The sequence below is a fragment of the Sinocyclocheilus rhinocerous genome, unplaced genomic scaffold (assembly GCF_001515625.1).
Source record: "Sinocyclocheilus rhinocerous isolate Xijiao unplaced genomic scaffold, SAMN03320098_v1.1 scaffold1435, whole genome shotgun sequence".
In the NCBI taxonomy this organism is placed as follows: domain Eukaryota; kingdom Metazoa; phylum Chordata; class Actinopteri; order Cypriniformes; family Cyprinidae; genus Sinocyclocheilus; species Sinocyclocheilus rhinocerous.
This window is the reverse complement of record NW_015644861.1, coordinates 1,031,421-1,054,551: the sequence shown is the minus strand read 5'-3', so window position 1 is coordinate 1,054,551 and position 23,131 is coordinate 1,031,421. Positions and strand designations below refer to the sequence as shown.

The following is a 23,131-nucleotide window of genomic DNA, read 5'->3' as shown; positions in this document are numbered from 1 at the left end:
AACAAAGATAAAATAATGACAAAGATTTTTGTCTTTGCCCACTTTGGCCTAAATGTCTGCCATTCTTTTTTTATTTTATATAAGGCTTTGCTTTTAAAATAGGGAAATTAGTTTGGCAGTACTGCTCAGACAACTTGCAAAATAGTAAAACCAACATGACAAAGAATCGTGATAAAATCGTGAATCGTGATTTTCCTGAAAAAAAATAATAATTGTGATATGATGTTAAGCCATATCACCCACCCCTATTTCAAATTATCGTACAACTTTGCCAGTTGTCATGATCTTTCTAAAGGCACTGTACATTTGGGAAGAATGTTTGTTTGATTGTTTGGAAGAATGTTTGATTGATTCATTAATCAGAAAAAATCTGAAGTATGTTTGTATGTATGTGTGTGTGTGTATATATATATATATATATATATACATATATATATATATACATATACATACATACATAAAAATATGACAAGGATATTTTGCATGATATTTTATATAAAATATATTGCAAAGTATTTCGTTTTTGTTTCTGTTCACTCACTGATTGTCAATAAAGCAAAGCCTGTGTACATGGATGTACACTTGTGTGGAATAAGTCAACTGCAAAAATACTGTGTCTATGTGTTTTAAGCATCAGAGTTTGATGGTATTGTAATTTGCATTGAGTTCATCTTGATAGTTTCTCAATTTCTCTCTCTCTCTCATAGGTGGAGGGGGGAAGAGGAATGGGCGGAGCAAGAAATGGAAGGAGATGCTCAAGCTGCCTCATATCAGTCTGTGTGAGGAACTTAGACGCACTGTCGGTAAGATGAATGTATGAAAAAGAGAAATCATTCATAAATGAGCTTTGGCGGAATATTTGTATTAGGTAGGGTCATCAATCAGTAAATTCAAATTATTTGCATAATATGCCTGTTTAATTAAAATAATCACAATTAACTGCATATATCAATATTCAGTAAGAAAAGATAATTGATGATTTCCCAAATGAAGATAATTCAAAGAAATTAGGCTACATTTTTGTGGCCTAATGTCATTGAATAGACATCACAAAACCTTTTTTCAGAAGGCAAAATATTGTTTGTTTTATTTCCATATCACTGAAGCCTCACACCGGCCTATAAGCACATTGCATCTGGACTCACAAAAACATGGTACTTCAAGCTTGAATTGCTTTGATGGTAGGAAAATTCCTCTGAACAGATTTTAGATACGGGTCAGGGGGCATGACTAATTGCATTTTTTAAATCGCATTTCATGTTTTATTTTTATTAATTGCACTAAATTGACAGCCATAGTTTCAAGATATTAAAAATACCAATTTGCTCGTGTTTGTATATAGACAAACTTTTTTTTTTTTTTGTAGATTGACCTACATCAACTTGAGGATCTTGAACTTAAATACATTTTTAAAAAAGGATATTTCAGATTTATAATATTAGCATTATCAGCCATTAAAACTATCTGTTGTTGTTGGCCAAAAATTCTGTTAATTCACCCCCGATTTAAATAACAATCAGTGAATTGATTCCATTAAATTAAGGACTAAATAATTAGTTGCAGATACTATCATACCGCATTTTTCACCCATAATTAACTAATTTCACAAAAAAAATCTTTTTTTTTTTTGTTCTTGTGAAACCTAGTTCACCTTAAAAGGAGTACATATTAAAATAATTATTTTAATTTGGTTCCTTAAAAGAATTGGTTTATTTTGTGGTTCACTAAACAAAGCATACTTACTAGTGTATTCCTCATTAAAGGGTTTATATTGTTTAGAATGTTGCTGTCAGTTAAAAATGTATTCTGGTGTGTGGGCAGGTGTGTGTGTGTTTACGTCAGGCAGCTGTAGACCTTGGCTCAGTGAGGAAGTCCCGGCTGAGGCCGTTTCCTCTTGGCCCAGAATCCACCAGGCCCGTAGGGTTGCAGCACAAGGGCTCAGCTTGAGCTCTGCTCACCATCACTGTGATTTAGTGTCGTGGCTGTATGCTGAGTTTTGCACTTTGTATGTGTATGGAGGAAATATTTTATTAAAGGGGTCATATCATACATTTAAAGCATTTTATTATTTCCCAAAAGTCCACAAAAATGTTAGTCAGTCTGAATTATGTTTGTCATGATTTTCCACCCTCTCTGGCACATTCCATGAACGCGGTACAATTTTGTGTCAGGTGACTTTATTTCTAAATTAAGGCACAAATTTCATGTTTTGATTTGAGATCTATTAGAAATGTTGAGAAATTGTTATCTAACATAACTTCTTCTCGACTGTATCTAATGATAAAAATCATAAAACAATGTCATAATTTTGACACAATCTGATAAATCGAGTGCAGCATTCCGGTTTTGAAAGTAAAAACACCTGTTCTCTTACTCTCCTACATTCATTGTCACATTAGCACTGCTTCATGGGATTGTCGTTCTTTGCCTCGTGAAAGTTGTCAAGTACACACACAGTCTTTTTGTCTGATTTTCCAAAAAGTTTTTGCTTCAAATCAAAGATTGTAATGTTTGATTCACCTGAATGGGAAAATACCGTAAACCAATACTGCTGAAAAAGCGGGTGGGCACTAATGCACTCTATTGATATTAAATTCTTCAACTAATTCCCCAACATGGCTTCAATAAATGCCCACATTGCACTGGGAAAAAGCATTTGATTTGTGAAAGTTTCAGTACATTTTCATAATACAATGAGTTCTTTTCAAAGGGTCATTTTAATATTTAATAATATGACCCTATTAAAGATTATAGATGAGAAAAATCATATGAAACTGACAGTTTTAACCCTCTTTCTCTCTGTCTCTCTTGTTTATCACTCTCAGAGAGGGATTACACTAGCCTTTGTGAGAAGCAACCAATTGGTCGTCAGTTATTTCGGCAGTTCTGTGACACTCAGCCCAAATTACGGTGGTGCATAGAGTTCCTGGATGCTGTGGTATGAAATCTCTGCACAAACATACACATAGTCTGCACCTCTCTTTAACCTCTCTCTCTTTGTATTTTTCTCACAGACTGACATACATATAGAACCATTCTCACCTTCACTCTAATGGAATACACATTTTGTGCACACTTTAAAAAAATAAAGCTTCCAAAAGGGTGTTTTTGCAGTGATGCTATAGAAGAACCATTTTGGGTTCCTCAAAGAACCTTTCAGTGGAATGACAGTCAAATGAAACCTTCAAAAGAACCTTCTAAATGTACTATATGTAGTCAAAAGCCATAGCTGTAATTGCTACAGTGAAAAAGCTAATTTTAATGGTCAAGAATAACAGTTTGTGAAAAAAAAAAAAAAAAAAACTAATTGAGGGAGAATATTTTGGAAATTTTCCTTTCCTTAAAAGAACTGTTTTTCTTTGAAAGAACATTTGAATCATCTAAAGAACCTTTTTGCACTATAAATAACCTTTTGTGCAACTGAGAGGTTCTGTGAATGTTAAAGGTTCTTCATGGAATCAAAGATGTCAATGAAGAACCTTTATTTTAAAGGGGTCATATGATGCGAAAAGGCGGGGCATAGAGGAATGTACAGTATGTACAGTATGTGGAAAAGAATGTGTTTTTTTAACTTTAAACCGCATAAACACATTTCATTACACCAAATACACAAAATAATGTTCTTTTTAGCAGCATCATATGACCCCTTTAAAAGTTTGTACTGACTGTAGTTTAACCATTCAGCAAATACTGCAATTTCATTGGTCATTTCAGCATTATTTGTTTGTGTGTGTGTGTGTTTGTTTAGGCAATATATCAATTGGCTCCGGATGAGAAGAGAAGAGACGTCGCTTTAAATATTTTAGACACATATTTTAATAATGGGGTAAATATTTAATTCAATATTTTGCTTGTACACACCTGTTCTCACACTCTCCTGCATGCATGTGTCTATTGAAAGAATTGCTGAAATAATGACTGAACTTTAAACTTCTCTCTTTTTTTGAATTGCACTCTATCAACCGTTCTTCCTGTTTTCTCTCCCTCCTTCCCATACTGTCTTCCTCATGTAGTCGGCAGCTCATCTACCAGAGATCGCTCAGGATGTGGTTGGGGAATGCAGGCAGAAACTGGAACAGAGTCCCTGTAAAGAGCTGTTCCAGGAATGTACCAGGTAATAACAATGTAATTTAAAGGCAAGTCAGTTCATTTGCCAGCCATCTACTGTAGTCAACACCTAATACATCTATACTACAACTTTTGGGGGGAAAGCTAATCTCCAAGATACTTTCCCAACTTTGCTTCAATATTACACTACCGTTCCATAATTTGGGGTCGGTGAAATTTTTCTAATGTTTCTGAAAGAAGTCTCTTATGCTCACCAAGGCTGCGTTTATTTCATCAAAAATACAGTAAAAACAGTAATATTGTAAAATAGATGTTATAATTTAAAATAAGTGTTTTCTATTTGAATATATTTTATTAGTAATTTATTTCTGTGATGGCAAAGCTGAATTTTCAGCATCATTACTCCAGTCACATGATCCTTCAGAAATCATTCTAATATGCTGATTTAGTGCTCAATAATTTTTTTTTTTATTATTATCAGTGTTGAAAACAGTTGTGCTGCTTAATATTTTTGTGGAAACCATGCCATACTTTTTTTTTTTCAGATATTCCTTGATGAATAGAAAGTGCAAAAGAACAGCATTATTTTGAAATAGAAATCAGACAGAAATTTCGCAACATTATAATTGTCAAATAAATGTCGCTTTTGATCAGTTTAGTACATCCTGCTGTATAAAAGTATTAATTTCTTTAAAAAAAAATTCTTAACCTGTTACTGAATAACAACTTAAATTTTGGTCTGTTTGTTACACAAAGCTATTGTATGATTTCAGAAGATACAGCATGCAATGGCTCTTTCATGTTTATTTTTTTTGTCATTTTGGAGCTTGAGAGCTTCAGTCCACATTCACTTCAATTATATTCAAAACAGTGTACTAATTATTCTCAAAAAAAAAAAAAAATATATATATATAGTTTCAAAAAAGAATAAACGTTATGAGGGTAAGTAAATAATGCCAGACATTTATTTTTTGGTTGAACTATTCCTATGCTGTAGGCTGGTCTGTGTGTTAACACATGCTAATTATTAAGTTCACAGTGTGTTTGGATTGTCAAGGCTGAAGTGGAATCACTGGTTTATCCAGCTCTTTTTGTGGTGAAATGTTTGAGGATCTCAGTTTGTGTTTTTTTTACTGGTATTAGTGTGAAGACTTACGGTTATAGAACGAACCATTCGCTGTAGTCGTACTGTTTGTCTGAGTAATGTAAACACGTGACTTTGAATCTAAACAGTTTTATGTGTTTGTGTTTTGCCTCGGTCAATCTTTGAGTTCTGTTTAGTTTAAGCTTCCTTTCTGTTTGAGAGGGGGTGAGGTGGAGTACTTTAACCCTTCCTGTTAAATCTCTATGGGCACAGTGTTTGTTGAAGTGTATGTTTGTGTATTTGCATGTGTTTCATTAGAGGGTAAGATGGCATCAGATGCATGAGACTCGTCTGCAGTCACACTTGTACATATCATCATTCAGGTTTTGAAGAGTTGCTACCAACAAGTGGAGATGCTACAAACTTAATTACATTTTTCATTTTTACATTTTTAGTTTTCAAAACATCAAGGTCTAAGTGGTTTGTATAAATAGCTTTTAGCTATAAGTATTATGGCATTAATATGGTACAGTGATGGTAACAGAGGCTATTGGGTATTTTGATATATACTGTATAATTACCGTATTCATGTACCATGGCATTTCTCAAGCATTCCTTCTCTTTTTTTTCAGGATAGTTTGTGAATATTTAAGTGGAGAGCCATTCTCAGCATATCAGGAGACAATGTATTTTTCCCGTTTTCTTCAGTGTAAGTGGTTGGAGAGGTAAGTAGCATCTCTATTGGCTTTTCTGTTTTTTGTTTTTTTTGATGGATTTCACTTTTTATGATGGATTTTCATATTTTAGCAATAAAATCTACAAGATAGTGTTTCCAAGTTTTAACACGACCTTCATACAACAAAAAGAAATCTGTTAGTTTTAATTAAAATAACCGTTAGTTGCAAAGCGTAGTTAAAGAAATGGCCTTATATTCTATTTCTGAAATGATTGATTTTTTGTGCAGTGAATTGACTCGAACTGTATTTCATTTGCAGGCATCCAGTAACCAAAAACACTTTTAGACACTACAGGGTATTGGGCAAGGGCGGATTTGGTGAGGTGGGTAGTTTCATTACTATCAGATCATTATTTGAGGATTTGACATGACATATTATGTCAGAATATATACAAATCATGTCATAAGTAAAATATATAAAAACCATGTCATATATTTCAAAATCATCTTAAACTAATTTAAACAATTGTAATGATTATGAGTGTAGTTTTTATGACCTATTTAATTGTCACACAGCAGGCATATTTAAAGGTGCACAGTTGTTTTTTTTCTAATTGAAAAAGTGTTACACATATAGAAATGAATAAAACTTTAGAGAAATAACATTAAAATAATAATACTTAGTGGACGGCAAAAAAGGTCATTAAAATGCATTTCTTATTCTGTGCCTTCTTCATTCTTTCCACCAGGTTTGTGCCTGCCAGGTTCGTGCCACTGGTAAGATGTACGCCTGTAAAAAGCTGGAGAAGAAACGGGTGAAGAAAAGAAAAGGTGAAGCAATGGCATTAAATGAAAAACGCATTTTAGAAAAAGTTAACAGTAGTTTTGTAGTAAGTACTACTTTCTTTTTATTCCTCATTTTTTACTTTTATCTTAACTTGATGGTCTCAGTTGCATGCTGGTCTTGTCCGTATTATTTGTGCAATAAACGTTTGACTCACACTCTCTGTGATTCAGTTTCCATGAGGTTCTCAACAGAGGAAAAATGTTCTAAATATCAATTTCATATGCATTTATCATGGGTAGTTGGGAAAAATCTAGTCCAGAGTAGTAGTTCACAACGAATTCCTACAGATTGAATCATTTACCTCCTGACTAGCTAAATCACAGAGAGATGCAGCTATTTGGCTGTGATCCTAAATATCAACCATACAAATTCATTTAATATTTGCAGTGTAAAAAGAGGAATTTAAACTATTCTCATGGTAAACAGATATTCTTACAAATCATATATCACTGAGCAGTCCTTGAAATAGTCACAACAACACACTTTGAGTGGAAACACATTCCTGATTTGTTCATATGTTCCTGCCATTATTTTCAATAGTACAGTTTTACAGAATGTTCTATTTCAAGTTTGTTTGTTTGTTTTTGTTCCAAAAAAAGAGGAATCAAAGGATACTCTTCCACTCTATGGTTCTCATTTACCCTTTGAATAGATTTCAACATTGCCCACCTACTTTTCCAAAAGCATGGGTTATTGAATTGCTTTTCCCATTAAATTTCTCCATTTAAAGGGATCATATAATGCTATTTTCAAAGATCATTATTTTGTGTATTGAATGAACAAAATATAATATGTCAGCATGCGTTAATGTTCAAAAAACACATTATTTTTCACATACTGTTCATTATTGCTGCTCCTCTATACCCAGTCTTCCTAAAACGCGTCGATTTCTACAAAGCCCCTCCTTCTACAAAGCCCCAGCGTGCTCTGATTGGCCAGCTGACCCAGTGCATTGTGATTGGCTGAACCTTTCAAGCGTGTGTCGGAAATGTAACGCCCCTTACCATAATCGAGAGCTTCAGCTTCCAAAGCAATTATAAAGGCAGTTAATAATGTCGTCAGGTTTACCGTATCAGTTTGAGCTGATTCGAAGTAGAATAGTATTTGGAAAATTTGAAAAAAGAAAGAAAGAATGTACAACAATCTGTACCTAAGAAGGACTGATACTTTGCCTTATAATTTTCTCATCCTCATTTTGTTCCAAACGTGATTTTCAGTGTGATTTCTCTTTTTCCTATACTTTCTTTCATGGAACACTTATTTTAATAGTGTTTATAAGCTATTATAGTATTTTTTTATATTTTGAATTAGCTTTTATTTTTTTCTATTTTCAGTTTTCACTTTAATTTTAAGTTTTAGTAATTTTGTGTGCTTTGTCATTTTTATTACTTTTTAAAATATTTCTATTTATTTTTATTTCAGTTTTAATTTGAATAATTTTAGTATTAAAACTAATTTAAGTTAGTTTTTAAATGTAAGTTTTTCACCTAATATTCATATTTTATTTTACAGTATTTCAGGCTTATTTCAATTACCAAAAATGTTTTAAATAGTTTTGGTTTAGTTAACAATTTGTTCTTGTTATTAAACTTGAATGCATGTAAACAAAAATGTTCAATGAATAACGATTCACATTTTGGTTTATTCTTTACACAAAGGTATTATATAGCTTCAGAGAACTATTAATATAGTGCACAGGTCATATGGAGGATTTTTATAATGTTTTTTTGGGTCATTATTGGAGCCCCAATACCCATACACATTTACTGAATAGAGAAAAGTGGTCAGGACAAGTTTTTCCTTTTGTGTTCCACGGTTGAAAGAAAATTACTTTAGAATGACATGAAGTATTGTAGAAAATTATCTTTTTTTTGGCTAAACACACCGTGTTTTTTAAAAGAGAACAGCCAGACAAAAATGTGTGCAGACATAGCATTTGATAAAAAACAAAATTATTTATTACATATTAAATTTGATTACATTTAAATAAGCTTTCTATTTTAATATATTTTAAAATGTCATGTATTCCTGTGATGGTAAAGCTACATTTTCAGCAGCCATTGCTCCAATCTTTTTACATTATCTTTTGAAATTTGGTCACACAGTAAACATTCTAGGACCTCAAAAACAATGGATTTTAAAAGAGACCAGCCAGCCAGCCGAACATATGTACAGACATAGCACACAGTGCCTGCAGTGTAATGTCGGCCTCTGATTCATTCCACTACAGCCGTAGAGCACCTGAGCCTCTGTCAACCCACCCACACACTAACACACAGACACACACAGCCACATACACATACAGGTGAGTTGTGCTTAGCTTTGCAGCTGTGTGCAAATGTCTTTTAGGTATTTAACGTGCATCTAAATTTAAAAGAAAGACAACGTGTGTATGTGTGTCTGTGTGCAAGAGCATGCATGTGTGTGTGTGTGTGTGTCTTTGTGCACATTCATGCTACAGGCAGGAGCGATTGCTCCTCATAGACTACTTCACAAATGAGAACATCTCTGTTGCCTAGCAACACTGACCAACAGCAGCGTTAGAGAGCGGAGTCAAGAGCTCTAAACCCTAATCCCACACATACTCACACTCACACTCCAGCCCCAGTTCATTCAGTATGTATAAACAGCCTCATGTTTAAAAGTTAGGGATGACAAGTAAACTCTAACAATATAAAGTGACATAATGCCGTGACTAATAAGAGATGGGAAACAGCTTGGGCCCTCTTCAGTGTTTCTATGACTTTGTCGTCATCCTACCATTAATTTGTAAACTTTAAGCAGCAAGTTATCTGATCTATTTATTATGTATATCTATATCTATCTATATTTATATTGCTCAGGGTTTAAATGTTATGTTTGGGGTTGGTAAGATTTTTTTCATTGCTTTTGAAAGAAGTCTCTTATGCTCATTAAGGCTGCATTTTTTTCATGACAAAATACAGTAAAACTGTAATATTGTGAAAAAATCTAACAATTTTAAATAACTGTTTTCTATTATAATTTTTTTATGTAATTTATTCTTGTGATGGCGAAGCTGAATTATCAGCATCATTACTCCAGTCTTCAGTGTCACATGATCCTTCAGAAATCATTCTATTATGCAAATTTGTTGCCCAAGAAACATTTCTTATTATTATCTAAGTTGAAAACATTTGTGCTGCTTAATATTTTTGTTGAAACCATGCTACAATTTTTTTTCAGGATTCTGTGATGAATAGAAAATTCAAAAGGACAGCATTTATTTGAAATAGAACTTTTTTGCAACATTACAAATGTCTTTACTGCCACTTGTAATCAATTTAATGCATCCTTTGTGAATAAAATTATTAATGTCTTTAAAAAACAAACCTTGTTGACCCCAAATATATATAATACATTGAGGAGTCATTTATTTGTTTACATTTTAAAACCGGCATGACATGATAAATGACTAGATTGCTTTACAAATGTAGTTTGTAAGCACTCATATTGGCTCCCATTGGCGTTATGTTTCACATAATGATGTGAAGGGTCCTTTGATAGTCCTCATGGTCTTCTTGAGCTGCAGGTTCCCACAGTTACATCAGCTTCTTGTGTGAGTTCACAGCCCTTTCCCACATCTGTCTACTTCTGAAACCTAACCACCCACAATGTTGGGTGTAACCGCTAAAGGGTAAGAACCCCTCCTTAACACAGCGGTTTTGAGCTTCTGCAGTGGTTCTCCTCACACGTCACTCAGCAGATCACAGAGGATATGCTGGTCTAAAATGATAATACACTGCATACTGGATGATGTAGCCTTTCTGGACTGGCTTGCTAAGTCAAACATCACCATCATTACTGCAACTTAAGGTTTTTCTAAATACTGAATCCTAAATATGAAACTTAGTTATTTGATCACAATTCAGTATAAACAGAAATATTGTGAAATATTATTACAATTTAAACTTCACAAAACACCTTAGCAACCCTGAAAACCACCACCCTAACATTGCGGTAGCAGGTTTTGCATGGTCATCCACTACTTTTTGTTCAGAAAATGTACAAATCTAGGTTTACTTTCAATCTCTGAGACCCCATGCCTGTAAAAAAAAAAAAAAAATCCTAAAGTAAAACAGTAATGGAGATGCTGTAATGGCTAAAATCATATACAGTACTTTTCCTGTGTGTCCATTTTGGACTGTATAGTTTAGTCTGTTTCTCCAGGCATAACTACGGTGGCTGAGAAGTGCAAAGCAAATCACAATTCTGAAAACAAAATAACAAATTACAAATGCAAATGCAAGTGACTTGTTATTTTGTTTTCGGATTTGTCGTTGTGTTTTCTGATTTGTTAATTTGTTTTCGGATTTGTCTTTGTGTTTTCTGACTTGTTATTTTGTTTTCGAATTTGTCATTGTGTTTTCTGACTTGTTATAATGTTTTCTGAATTGTTGTTGTGCTTTCTGAATTGTTATTTTGTTTTTTAGACTTGCATTTGCGTTTGTAATTTGTTATTTTGTTTTCAGAATTGTGATTTGCTTTGCACTTCTCATCCACCGTACATAACCCTGTGGAGTTTTAAAATGTGTTTCTGTATATTACAGGTGCTGGTCATCCAGATGATTTATGTGAAAGTGTTCACACCTGAACAAACATTCTCATGAGCCACATTTGACTGTTTCACATGTACCACACAGTTTCATGTATCCTTTCTTCATGAATAGATAACAATGCACCTCTTTTTCTCTCTTTTTCCTCCCTAGGTTAGTTTGGCATATGCATATGAGACTAAGGACGCTCTATGTTTGGTGTTGACTATAATGAATGGTGGTGACCTGAAGTTTCATATCTATAACATGGGAAACTCAGGTTTTGATGAACAACGGGCCATCTTTTACGCAGCAGAGATCTGCTGTGGCTTAGAGGATCTGCATCGCGAGAGGATCGTTTACAGGTGCGTTTAGTAATCTCAACACACTCACATTTTACCATGTTTACGTGCATTGCACGTTCTGCAGATTTTCCACAAGTTTTCCAGGATATAAATGAAAAAAGGTCCACAGATTCTGTTTAGTGGTAACTCAGTTGGACTTTATTTCTTTGTGTTTTGCATGAGGATTATTGCAAATTTTGAAGATACTGAATTGTGGCAGGCATAGCAATGTTTGGCTGTGTGATTTGAATATATTTACATTTTTAAGTATATTTTTGAATGTAAGGCTTTACTTTCCATCTATACTGGCAGGCTTCATACTCTATGCAAAATGAATATAAACAAATGTAGATTTTTTCCCCCCCATTTTGGCCGCAGGCAGATTCAGGAGACAGTTTGTATGGAATTACATGATCACAGCAGTGCTAGTAATAGAGCAGGATTATTATATCATCTTCTGTCAAGTTACTTGGTTAACTGTTCGGATTTACTCCATGTGTTACAATACTGTTCAAATTCTTGGCATCTTTATTTTTTAAAGAAATGAACAATTAGTCAGAAAGGATGCATTCAATTGATCAAAAGTGACAGTGAAGACACTTCTAATATTACAAAAGATTTTGTACTTTTTATCCAACTTTTTATCCATCAAAGAATCCTGAAAAAAAGTATCATGGTTTCCACAAAAAATATTAAGCAGCAAAACTGTATTCAATATTGATAATAATAAGAATATTTTTGAGCACCAAATCAGCATATTTTGTAAGATCATGTGACACTGAAGACTCGAGTAATGATGCTGAGAATTCACCTTTACCATCACAGGAATAAATTACATTTGATAATATATTAAAATAGAAAACAGTTATTTTAAATTGTAAGGATATTCTTTTTCTTTTTCTTTTTTGATCAAAACCCCAAACTTTTGAATGGTAGTGAATACAATAACAAATAAGTTAACTATAGTTATTAGAATTCAGCTATGAAATATGAATGTTTTCTCTGTTTTTGCAGAGACTTGAAACCTGAAAATATTCTCCTAGATGACTGTGGTAAGCCATTTTTATTCACCAATGCATTTTACAGCCTTTTTTTTTTTTTTAGCTTATTTACACATATCTGCACTTGGGGGTGGACTGCAACAACATAGCAACTACCCAGAACACCCTAGCAACCAAATAGCAATGCCTTGGAATTCACCCAGAACACCGTTGCATTGTGGCAGGCTGGTCTCTTTTAAACACTACTAGATTTTCTTCATAAAATGTAAACATCTAGTTTTCCCTGTTAAACTTCTGTAATCAGATCATTACCCTCTAAGGGTAACATTCTTTATCCCTGTGCAATTTTGAAGCATGTCATGTTTGGGCATGTTAGTAATGATAATACTGCAGGTTTTAATGAGATGCTGTTCTCCAGGGCACATCCGTATTTCTGATCTGGGACTGGCCGTCCAAATTCCAGAGGGTGAGACGATACGAGGGCGCGTTGGCACGGTGGGATACATGGGTAAGAGCCAAACGCATTCCGTATCTCTTCAGCAGTACTTGTCCTAGAGTGTTTGACCTCATTCGTCTCTCTATGTGTTTTTAGCACCAGAGGTCATTCAGAATGAGAGCTACACCTTCAGTCCCGACTGGTGGGGTTTGGGCTGCCTAATATACGAAATGATTCAGGGTCAGTCTCCTTTCCGTCGGCGGAAAGAGCGCGTGAAGAGAGAGGAGGTGGACCGCCGTGTATGTGAGGACAAGGAGGAATACACTGAAAAGTTCTCTGAAGATGCTAAAGACATCTGCCGACAGGTGCAGACCTAATGCTTTTTGTTAGTTTTTTTGTGCTATTGCAAAGTCATGTCGAAATGATCATATTTATGAGATGAAAACATATAATGCTTTTTTTTTTTTTTGTCTGAATGTATTCATTTATTCAAATATACATGAAAAAATCAATTAATAAATACAATACAGTCTTCTCTAAGATTAACATATTTTTAATTTCTGTTAAAATTAACATATATATATATTTTTGGGGGGCATTAATTATTTGTATTATAATTTTTTTTATCAGGAAAAATTAAGTAGTTATGTTAAAATATTATATTAATATTTGGGAAAAGTTTGAACGGTAAATCAAAGTAATGTGGATATAAGCAGAATATTTATTCAATAATTCATGATATTTGTAAACAAAAATTATCTTTTTACCTTGAAAAATATATTTTAAAAACATTTTTAAAATAATGATTAAAATGTGTACATTCCCATGCATTTAAGGCACAGGGAAAATGTTCGTTAACTTGATATACCACGTCAGTGTTATTTTAGTATTATTTATGTATATGTTTAAATGTATTAATATTTTAAATAACCTTTTATTTTTATATTTTCAGTTATGTTTTCAATTTAAGTTTTAGTCATTTTAAACATTTCTATTTATTTATTTTCATTTCAGTTTTAGTCATTTTAGTACTTTAACTTGTACTTATTTTATTTCAGTTTGCCAAGGCAGCATTTTTTCATCTAAAATGTATGGTTTTACTTCAGCTTTATTTCAACACTTCACCACATTACCTTTTTTGGAGTCATTAAATTTAAACTTTTATTGAAAGTGCTGTAAGTTTTTCGAGAGCAACATAAATGCAAAGTTGTAGATGTTTAAGAACTTGTCAAATGTTTTTACACTACATTTTTTAAAGATGTTCTTTTTCTCTATCATGGAAACTCAGAATTAAGTTGAAATATTGAATGTTGGCTATAATATGTAATATTTTCTACATGGGAAAGAGTCACTGTGTAGTTGTGGAGGAGTGTTGTTTAGTCCTCTCTCATGGTGTCATGGAACACTGTGACCTCAGGGTCACTTTCACTTCCACTGGGATTTCTCCTCTTCTATGTTAGCCTCACTTCTTTCACTCTCTGACAGCATTTTCCCTCTCTTTTTCTGGGCTCCACAGTTGTTATGTAAAGATCCAAAGGAGCGGCTGGGGTGTCAAGGAATTGGAGCAGCTGAAGTCAAACTGCATCCTATTTTACGCAACATCAACTTTAAGCGATTGGAGGCCAACATGCTAGACCCACCGTTTTGTCCTGATGTGAGTTATTCATTGGCATTTATTGGTTTTTATCTGCTTGATTAAAAAACTCCTATTGGACTAATCATGTAGGATTTTCCAAGTGGATGCTTATCGTATTCAATGGGGGTTTTTTTTAGCCACGTGCGGTGTACTGCAAGGATGTTCTGGACATTGAGCAGTTTTCTACAGTCAAAGGTGTAAACCTGGACCCAACTGACGATGACTTCTATCACAAGTTTGTAACCGGAAGTGTCTCCATCCCATGGCAAAATGAGGTACTACACTCTGGTCACTTCAGGACAGTAACATGTCCATACTTCTGTAAGGGTTGGCAAAATTTGTTAGTATTTTTGAAAGAAGTCTTTTTTGCTCACCAAGGCTGCATTTATTTAAAGGTGCCATAGAATGGAAAACTGTATTTACCTTGGCATAGTTGAATAATAACAGTTCTGTACATGGAAATGACATACCGTGAGCCTCAGACACCATTGTTTCCTCCTTCTCTTGTAAATCTCGTGCATGCAAAAGACCACTGAAAAATAGGCGAATCAGAACATAACACCGACTGTGACGTTACAGTCGGGATCATTAATAGTTACCCCCCCAACATTTGCATATGCCCGTATATATTTTAGGATTATTTGATGAAAAGAAAAAGAACAGTATTTATTTAAAATAAAAATCTAACATTATAACTGTCTTTACTGTCAATTTAGATCAATTTAATTTTATAGCTCTGTGCTCTTGCAGTGTGTCAACAATCGTGTCATTTATTTATGTATTCTAAGGATTTTTGGGATAAACATCTGAGACAAAGTTAAAAGAGAGACAGCTCCAATAAATCAATAAAAGAGTAACTTCTGAGCAATAAAACTTTCACTTAGAAATTCATGATAGATTAAATGATTGATAATTCTAGATGGTGATGTGGCCATGATGTGAAATGGAGGACTTGCATGGATTGTGCACTGTACAGTTGTGTATATGTGTGTGTGTGTGTGTGTATTTCAGATGATTGAGATGGAGTGCTTTAAAGAGATTAATGTGTTCGAGATGGATGGAGCACTGTGTTCTGATCTGGATGTGAACAAGCCAAATCCAGCACCCAAGCGAGGATTCTTCTATCGTTTATTCCACCGAGAGGCAAGTGCTACCGTGCCGCCTGCCGTGGTCAGAGGGGGTGGGGCTTGAGGTATTTTCTGGCTCTTTCCAAACAGACCTTCCCACCTTCATCTTTTGGTTTTATTGCCAATATATCTTTGTTTGCCTTTTATGAACTTGAATGGTAAAACAGTCTCTGCATGGCCAGACTTCTCGTGGTCAGAGGGGGTGGGGCTTGAGGTATTTTCTGGCTCTTTCCAAACAGACCTTCCCACCTTTTGGTTTTATTGCCAATATATCTTTGTTTGCCTTTTATGAACTTGAATGGTAAAACAGTCTCTGCATGGCCAGACTTCTTATTTCTATCTGTGCCATGAAATGTAAACAGACAAGCGTACTCTGTTAAAGTCAACATGAAATAAAGTTTGCAACCTATTTTGCTTCCGTAATGTTATGTATTACGAGTAAAACAAGATATTCAACAAAAAAGAATTTTGATTTCATGTTGAATTTAAGCCTTGCAATATAAATGGAGCCTATTTCTTTCAGTCTGTGTGTGTGTGTGTGTGTGTGTGTTTATGTGGTGATGGGGACAAACCTCTACAACACTGTTACAAACTGAGCCTTTAATTTAGGTTTATTCTGACTAACCCTAACCAAAGTAATGCAGACCTCAGGACTGATGACTAGTCAGTTTGACGTCGGAATTTTTTTGGTTTACCACTTATAGCAAAGTTTTGTTGGTTAAATGACAGCTGATTCCAGTTCATACTTTAACTGTGTAGGTTTGCACTGAGATTAAAAAGCTTTCATTCATTACCAATTGTTTCATCTCCAGTTTAAAATATAGCAGAGAAAATTTAAAGCAATCGTGGGCTTAAAAAATACATGTTTTACCATGTTATGGTTCTTCAAGACAGCATATATGTATATTGGTCCCCCAATAATTTAGTTCATCATTTTATGTTTAGTTCATCAATCAATGTTCAATATGGGACCGGTTGCATAAACTGCTTAGACTAGTCTTAAAAATGTAGTCATCTAATTTGTTTTCTTAAAGACTGGTCATAACTTTTTTAAGTCAATTACAAAACCGTAGATTGGCCCAATCTGAATCATAAGACTAATTACTTCTTGGCTAACTGTTAGTTGGTCTAACTAGTTCTTAAGACACGGTCTTAACATTGTGGCTATGTTTATGTAACTGGTCCCCAGTCATGTGGATTTGCCGTATTGATCAACAGAAAGCGGCTTGGTTTGAAATTGATGTCTGTGTGAGCGGTGCTACATTCATTGCTACACTATTGACAACATACAATGGACATTTTTTGCCTTATCATTTCCCTAATGTGACCGCACTTTTAGTCATCAGAAACACTAATGTTTGCCATGTTAGTGTGTATAAATTTCAGTGCATTTAATAAGTTGTCACTGTGCTCTTCATCATTTCCAGGTTTGTTTTAGGAGTGCCAACAGTGAGGAGGAGGAGCCAACTTGACTTTAAACCACTCCCACTTCCCATCAGCTGCCAATCAGAATACTAAACGTATGAATGTTCAACTGTATTTATGAACTGTATTAAACTGTATCATAATTAAAGAAAAGGGTATGAGTTTAAAGAATTTTGTACATTTGTACTTGAATTATGTGTAGATGTATATTTTCACTAAAGGTTGTATTGTACAAAAAGCCATAGAAATACCACTTGAATGCATATATAATGTTTTTATTGTTATTATTTTTCATCTGTACTGAATATGAAATGTGTATTTATTTTTAAGCACAATATAAGCACTCACTTTTATTTTGTAATGCTAACCTCCTCTTAGCACTGCCTTTGTTTGTATGTTAGATTGTTTGGCTGGACAGATTTGGTGCACTTGTTTTGTACAGTGGGGTAAGATAAATCAACATAAAGAAAGCAGTACAAATGATCTATTCATCATTATCATTTCTAGTGCTCAACCGAAATGGGTTGATGGCTGATGGTCAAATGCTGACAAAAACTGTATAGCCGAAGTATACAGTGGGGTCCAAAAGTCTGACAACACCAAGCAAAATACTTCTGTTTTATATAATTCTAATTCAGTACAATTATCAGAATGTCAAAGTATTTGGTTTATCTATGTCAAACCAAATTTGCTTAGTTAATTAATAACCTACACTAAAATTGTTGTAAAATTAAGTAACTTAAATATTTAACTTAAAATTACTAGTAAATTTCACAATTCATTACAAAGAAAGAGTGAGTAACATAGAATTAAACATGACATTTTGAAGTAGAAAGACTGAAAAAGTATTTTCTTGTCAAATGTGCTCCAATAATATTGTTTTATTTTGTAAACTTACAGATTAAGGGGCGGTAATATTATAATGAGATCCCTTTGCCACGTCACCAAGGGAGCGAAATCAGACCCGCTCGTTTTCTCAGATGCTTGCAGAAAAAGGCTTCCCAAAACAATGTTACTGGGTTAATCTTTTTCATGTTTCCTTGGTTGGTAGATGCACCGGGAACCTGATTATAGCACTTAAAACCTGGAAAAGTCCGATTTTCATGATATGTCACCTTTAAAAGTTTTTATTATTCTAAAGCATTCTGTTTATTTCTAGGTTGAAATTACATGTAGAATCCCAAATTTTCAGTGTGGCCTCAGACTTGACCTTCACTGTATAATTTATGTTTTTAAAACCGAAACTGTCCATTGACAAAGCTGTCGGTGGGTTTTTGTACTGACAGAAGGAAGCGTTAACATTTATGTTAATTGTAATTGGAGTGCCAGTAGCTAGTGCCAATAGCCTCAAAATGACCAAATATCGGACAATTAATTAGCCTGATCAATATATCATGCTGTTGCTAGTCATGACCATTTCCACATAGCTTCCATGCAGTTCATGCAGCGGTGCATGAAATTAGTAATCCCTACATCTTGGATCTCTGTGTGTCAGGTGACTAATACCCGTTTTGGTCATGTGCATAAACACACACATTTGTTCTTCGAAACTATGTTAAATACCTCAACATATCTTTCAGAGATGACAGGGAAACAATCGGACGTATTGCGCAATTGTCGACTGATAGACAGTTTACAGTGGCTGATACCAGTGCCGATATCTAGACTGCAGCAGGATGGCTGATGTAATGTGGATATATACATAAATAATTGATTTAGAGGAATAGTTCACCCAAAAATGAAAATTTGCTGAACATTTACTCACCAAAATGAAGAGAAGTTTGTTTCTTAGTCATAACAGATTTGGATAAATTTAGCATTACATCACTTGCTCACCAATGAATCCTCTGCAGTGAATGGGTGATTACATCACAATAATCCACAAGTAATCTCCAGTCCAACAATTAACATCTTGTGAAGCAAAAAAACTGCATGTTTGTAAAAAACAAATCCGCTATTCCTTTAATGATTTTCACATAAAATAGAAAATGTTTGTTATCCTTTAACAAGGCTGTTGATAGATTTTGGACCTGACGCAAAGGGAATACTAATAATAAAACTTTTTTGGTGGCCATAGTTATGGACTGACACCAATAGTCCAATTAATCAATTTTGTTGACTGTTTGCTAATATCCACCACATTCAGTTCAGTTTTCTGCCTCTGCTCTTATGGTTACCTTTAGTGCCATCAGGAATCTTTACTACCTAAATAAGCTTAATCTTTAAATTTGCTCACATGACGGCTCTTAAATGAGCTGTTGATTTTGCCTTAGGTGTCATATGTTCAGTTAATATTCCAAATGGAGTATTGATTGATCTGTTAATGATAATTATAATGTAATTAATGACCGTGCACCATGTCAGAACTGTGCAATCTGTTTATCATGCACATGCTCATTTTATGTTACGTTGTGTTTATTAATTTGTTCAGCTTTTGTGTGAATTTTTATACCATTATTTTAATCAGGACAGAGGTGATGCTTCCATTCAGAGATGGGAATTAGTCTCAAATTGATCATTGCTAAATGTGTAGAAATGACAACAAGGCCTGTATTCCTAGTATTCCACCTGGAATGCCTTTATATAGGACATTTTATTTTGATGCAGTTCTTTAAAGCAGAAATGTGTCATTTTTATCTTAAAATTCTCTCTCCTAGCCCAACATAATATGCAGAGACAAAATAAACCATTTGTACTTTGATTCCATCTCTGGCTCGATCAAAACACTGCTTTGTTTGTAGGAGAATCCCAACCAATGGTGTGAGTCTGGGGCGGGGCTACGACATACTGCAGCACTAGCAGTAAAGCTCAAATAGGAAGCATTGTTTTACCTTTGTCTGCTCCATCACCCATATGTGACCCTGGACCACAAAACCAGTCTTGAGGGTCAATTTTTAGGACAATAGGATAGGACAATATTTGGCCGAGATACAACTATTTGAAAATCTGGAATCTGAGAATGCAAAAAAATCAAAATACTGTGAAAATCGCCTTTAAAGTTGTCCAAATGAAGTTCTTAGCAATGCATATTACTAATCAAAAATTAAGTTTTGATATATTTATGGTAGGAAATTTACAAAATATCTTCACAGAACATGATCTTTACTTAATTTCCTAATGATTTTTGGCATAAAAGAAAAATCTATAATTTTGACCCATACAATGTTTTTTTGGCTATTGCTACAAATATACCCCAGCGACTTAAGACTGGTTTTGTGGTCCAGGGTCACATATGTGTTTCTCTCTTTATGAGGATCTTTATGGTCCCTTTTGCAAAGCTGTGAACTTAAACTCCTCTTCTGTTATTCCCATATGTGTGCATGTTCTACTGTATCCATGGTTTTACAAGAGGAAGAGCACTCACTTTGGTTGACAATAAAATTATGAGTTGACATATGGCCATTAAAATGTACTTTTCATTCTCAATAAAAACTCACAAGAAAGTTTGTTTTTAATCCTTGTATTTTTGAAGATTACACTGCCTTTTAACTGTTTTCTCCTCTGTGATCACATCTTTGATTCAATTATTCTATATAATGATAATTAAAATAATTTAACTTGGAAAAAAAATAAATTTGAAATGAATTAAAAGTACTTTTGTAGTGGCTCAACCAATGAATAGACTTGTTGATAGTCGTGTGGATTACTTGTGAATTATTGTGATGTTTTTATCAGCAGTTTAAACTCTTATTCTGACGGCACCCATTCACTGCAGTGGATCCATTGGTGAGCAAGTGATGTAATCCTAAATCTGTTCTGATGAAGAAACAAACTCATCTACATCTTGGATGGCCTGAGGGTGAGTAAATTTTCAGCAAATTTTCATTTTTGGGTGAACTATTTTTTTTTAAGTTGCATGCCAACTGGTGCAATTTTAAAGATGTCTGTATAGTTTTTTTTATTTTATTTTATTTTATTAGCTATTTTAGTAAATCAAGTAAAACTAAGTGAAATTGAGAAATGTTGTAGCTGAAATAAAATAAGGTTACGTTTTTCAAATTTATTTTTTATATATTTTATTCTGTTTCAGTTCAAATTTATTTTATTTCAGATAAAGAAAATGTTTGTTTTGTTTTAGTTAACTACAATAATCCTGATTAAAAGTATGTGCAAAAATGGTTAACAAAAATGCAGTTAGTTGCATCATTTATCAGCATACAGTTTTAAATTTTGTATCTAATGAAATGTTTAGTTGTGCTTTGTATGTTCAAATATGTTTTGAGGCCACTGTGGAAAAGTCATGAAGAAAGGTGTTAAAGCATGTACAGTCAAGAGAAAGGAAAACACATGGCATGAAGCAGTACACAGAGTTATTGGGTACTGAGAAAAGGCTGTGAATTTCCCTCACATTTGCTGTCCTGGTTATGCAGGGCCAATGATGGCACAGGTCTTCTGTCCTCTGGATGTGTGTTTTTGAGAAGAAGAGCGAGAGGATGCTTCATTAGCACTCTCAAATAGATCCTTCAGTTTAGGATGAAGGTCACCCCACACATCACCCATCTGAGGAATGAAATTACACAATTCCCACAGTGTAAATAGTGCTAAAATGGTCAGCTGAAGTATTAATAGAGTTGGTGTATTATTAGAAACGCACCTCTTTGTGCCCTTGTATTTGTGAGTGGACAAATGTCCCCAGTATTGAAGTCACAAGTGGCAGATAGGTGAAGACCAGCTGGGTTTCTTGATGCAGACACAAAAGGGAGAAATATCGCCTCATCTCCATTGTGATAATCGTGTTCTCTTGCTGTAGGAAGACATAGAATAATATTCAGTTCACCTGTCAATGATAAGGATTTTTCAGTGACGCTTTCTGCAGGTTACATTGTTACGCCAGCAGGTGGCGCCTTTCGCCACAATGGAATCATTCATTGAACCGATTCGTTCAACACGATTCATTCGAGAACAAAAGGCCACTACTACTGTGTGTACTCGACGCTGAACAGTTGATTCTACTTCGTTTTAATTCTTCCCTTTGGCAGAGCAGAACTGGACAAAGTAACTGGAAAATTTGTATCTAAATTGTAAGTTAGTCAATGTTTGTATAAGAGCAACATCACACTCGCAATCGTGCTGTTTGAATATAAGGGAATTCAGCTATATTTGGAACAACAGCTTGTGTGCCATTGCTTAATTTATCTCATGTTTATTGGTTAAAAGGTAAGAGATAAATGAATTAACAATTGTTAAATTAATTAACGATTGTGTCATTCTGAATTTTTGTAGACTATTCAAATCAAATGAGTGATAAAGTCTTTTTTCAGTGTAATTATTCCCACACTCCCAAAACATTGCGTTTTTTATTAAACTGCCCTGCCTCTCACGTTTTTAAAGTCCCCCTATTATGGATTTTTGAAAATTACCTTTCATGCAGTGTGTAACACAGCTCTAAGTGAATGAAAATATCCTGCAAAGTTTTAAATCTGAAAGTGCACCGTGTATAAAGTTATTGTTTCTCAAAAGAAAGAGTCGACTCTGAATCATTGAAACGAGTCGTTTTTAAAACGAATCCCAAGCCGTTTCATGTTGACGTCAACATGAAACATTAGCATATTGCCCACCCACTTGTTGGTCTGAATCAAAGTCCTTTGAACGAAAATGCAAATTCATTCTTTGCCACTAGATGCAGCTTTAGAAGCGGTAAAAATAGCGGTTTCCCCGGTAATGTCTACACAAAGCAACACTGCTTTATCAGGCGTTACAGGCACGCTGCAATGGAATTGAGACCAAATCGGACCAATCACCGTATATTAGCGTCACGCAAAGGAGGGGTTTGGGAAAATGAATCGTTGATCGAATTGTTTGGGAGTCGTTGAGCAAATAAGGTAAAAATAAATGCATATTATAAGACAACGAAAGTGATTTTTGACCTGTTGTTGGGGACTCATAAAACCAAAATATGAACCTTTCATTACCCATAATAGGGGCACTTTAAAA

General features: G+C 34.2%; 2 protein-coding genes across 4 annotated transcripts in view; one reads left to right on the top strand and one right to left on the bottom strand.

Annotated features, from left to right (window-relative positions):
• Positions 1-17,844, top strand: part of LOC107758889 (G protein-coupled receptor kinase 4-like) — a 30,884-nt gene extending 13,040 nt beyond the window's left edge. Inside the window, exons 2-16 of one of the 3 annotated variants that reach the window (XM_016576723.1) lie at positions 708-803; positions 2,826-2,938; positions 3,749-3,826; positions 4,014-4,114; positions 5,785-5,877; positions 6,148-6,211; positions 6,578-6,659; positions 11,509-11,593; positions 12,587-12,624; positions 12,992-13,081; positions 13,166-13,374; positions 14,526-14,663; positions 14,783-14,920; positions 15,657-15,837; positions 17,200-17,844. In XM_016576723.1, the coding sequence (XP_016432209.1) occupies positions 708-803; positions 2,826-2,938; positions 3,749-3,826; positions 4,014-4,114; positions 5,785-5,877; positions 6,148-6,211; positions 6,578-6,659; positions 11,509-11,593; positions 12,587-12,624; positions 12,992-13,081; positions 13,166-13,374; positions 14,526-14,663; positions 14,783-14,920; positions 15,657-15,836 (1,505 nt within the window). In that variant the 3' untranslated portion in view covers position 15,837; positions 17,200-17,844. Of the gene's footprint in view, positions 1-707; positions 804-2,825; positions 2,939-3,748; positions 3,827-4,013; positions 4,115-5,784; positions 5,878-6,147; positions 6,212-6,577; positions 6,719-11,402; positions 11,594-12,586; positions 12,625-12,991; positions 13,082-13,165; positions 13,375-14,525; positions 14,664-14,782; positions 14,921-15,656; positions 15,838-17,199 lie in introns of all 3 variants that reach the window. The other 2 variants (XM_016576722.1, XM_016576721.1) reach the window with 2 other exon arrangements.
• Positions 17,845-21,249: 3,405 nt separating this feature from the next.
• Positions 21,250-23,131, bottom strand: part of LOC107758890 (sorting nexin-8-like) — an 8,166-nt gene continuing 6,284 nt past the window's right edge. The window contains exons 11-12 of the mRNA XM_016576724.1: positions 21,792-21,941; positions 21,250-21,697 (exon numbers count right to left, since the gene is read on the bottom strand). Coding sequence (XP_016432210.1) covers positions 21,560-21,697; positions 21,792-21,941 — 288 coding nt within the window. The 3' untranslated portion in view covers positions 21,250-21,559. The remainder of the gene's footprint in view (positions 21,698-21,791; positions 21,942-23,131) is intronic.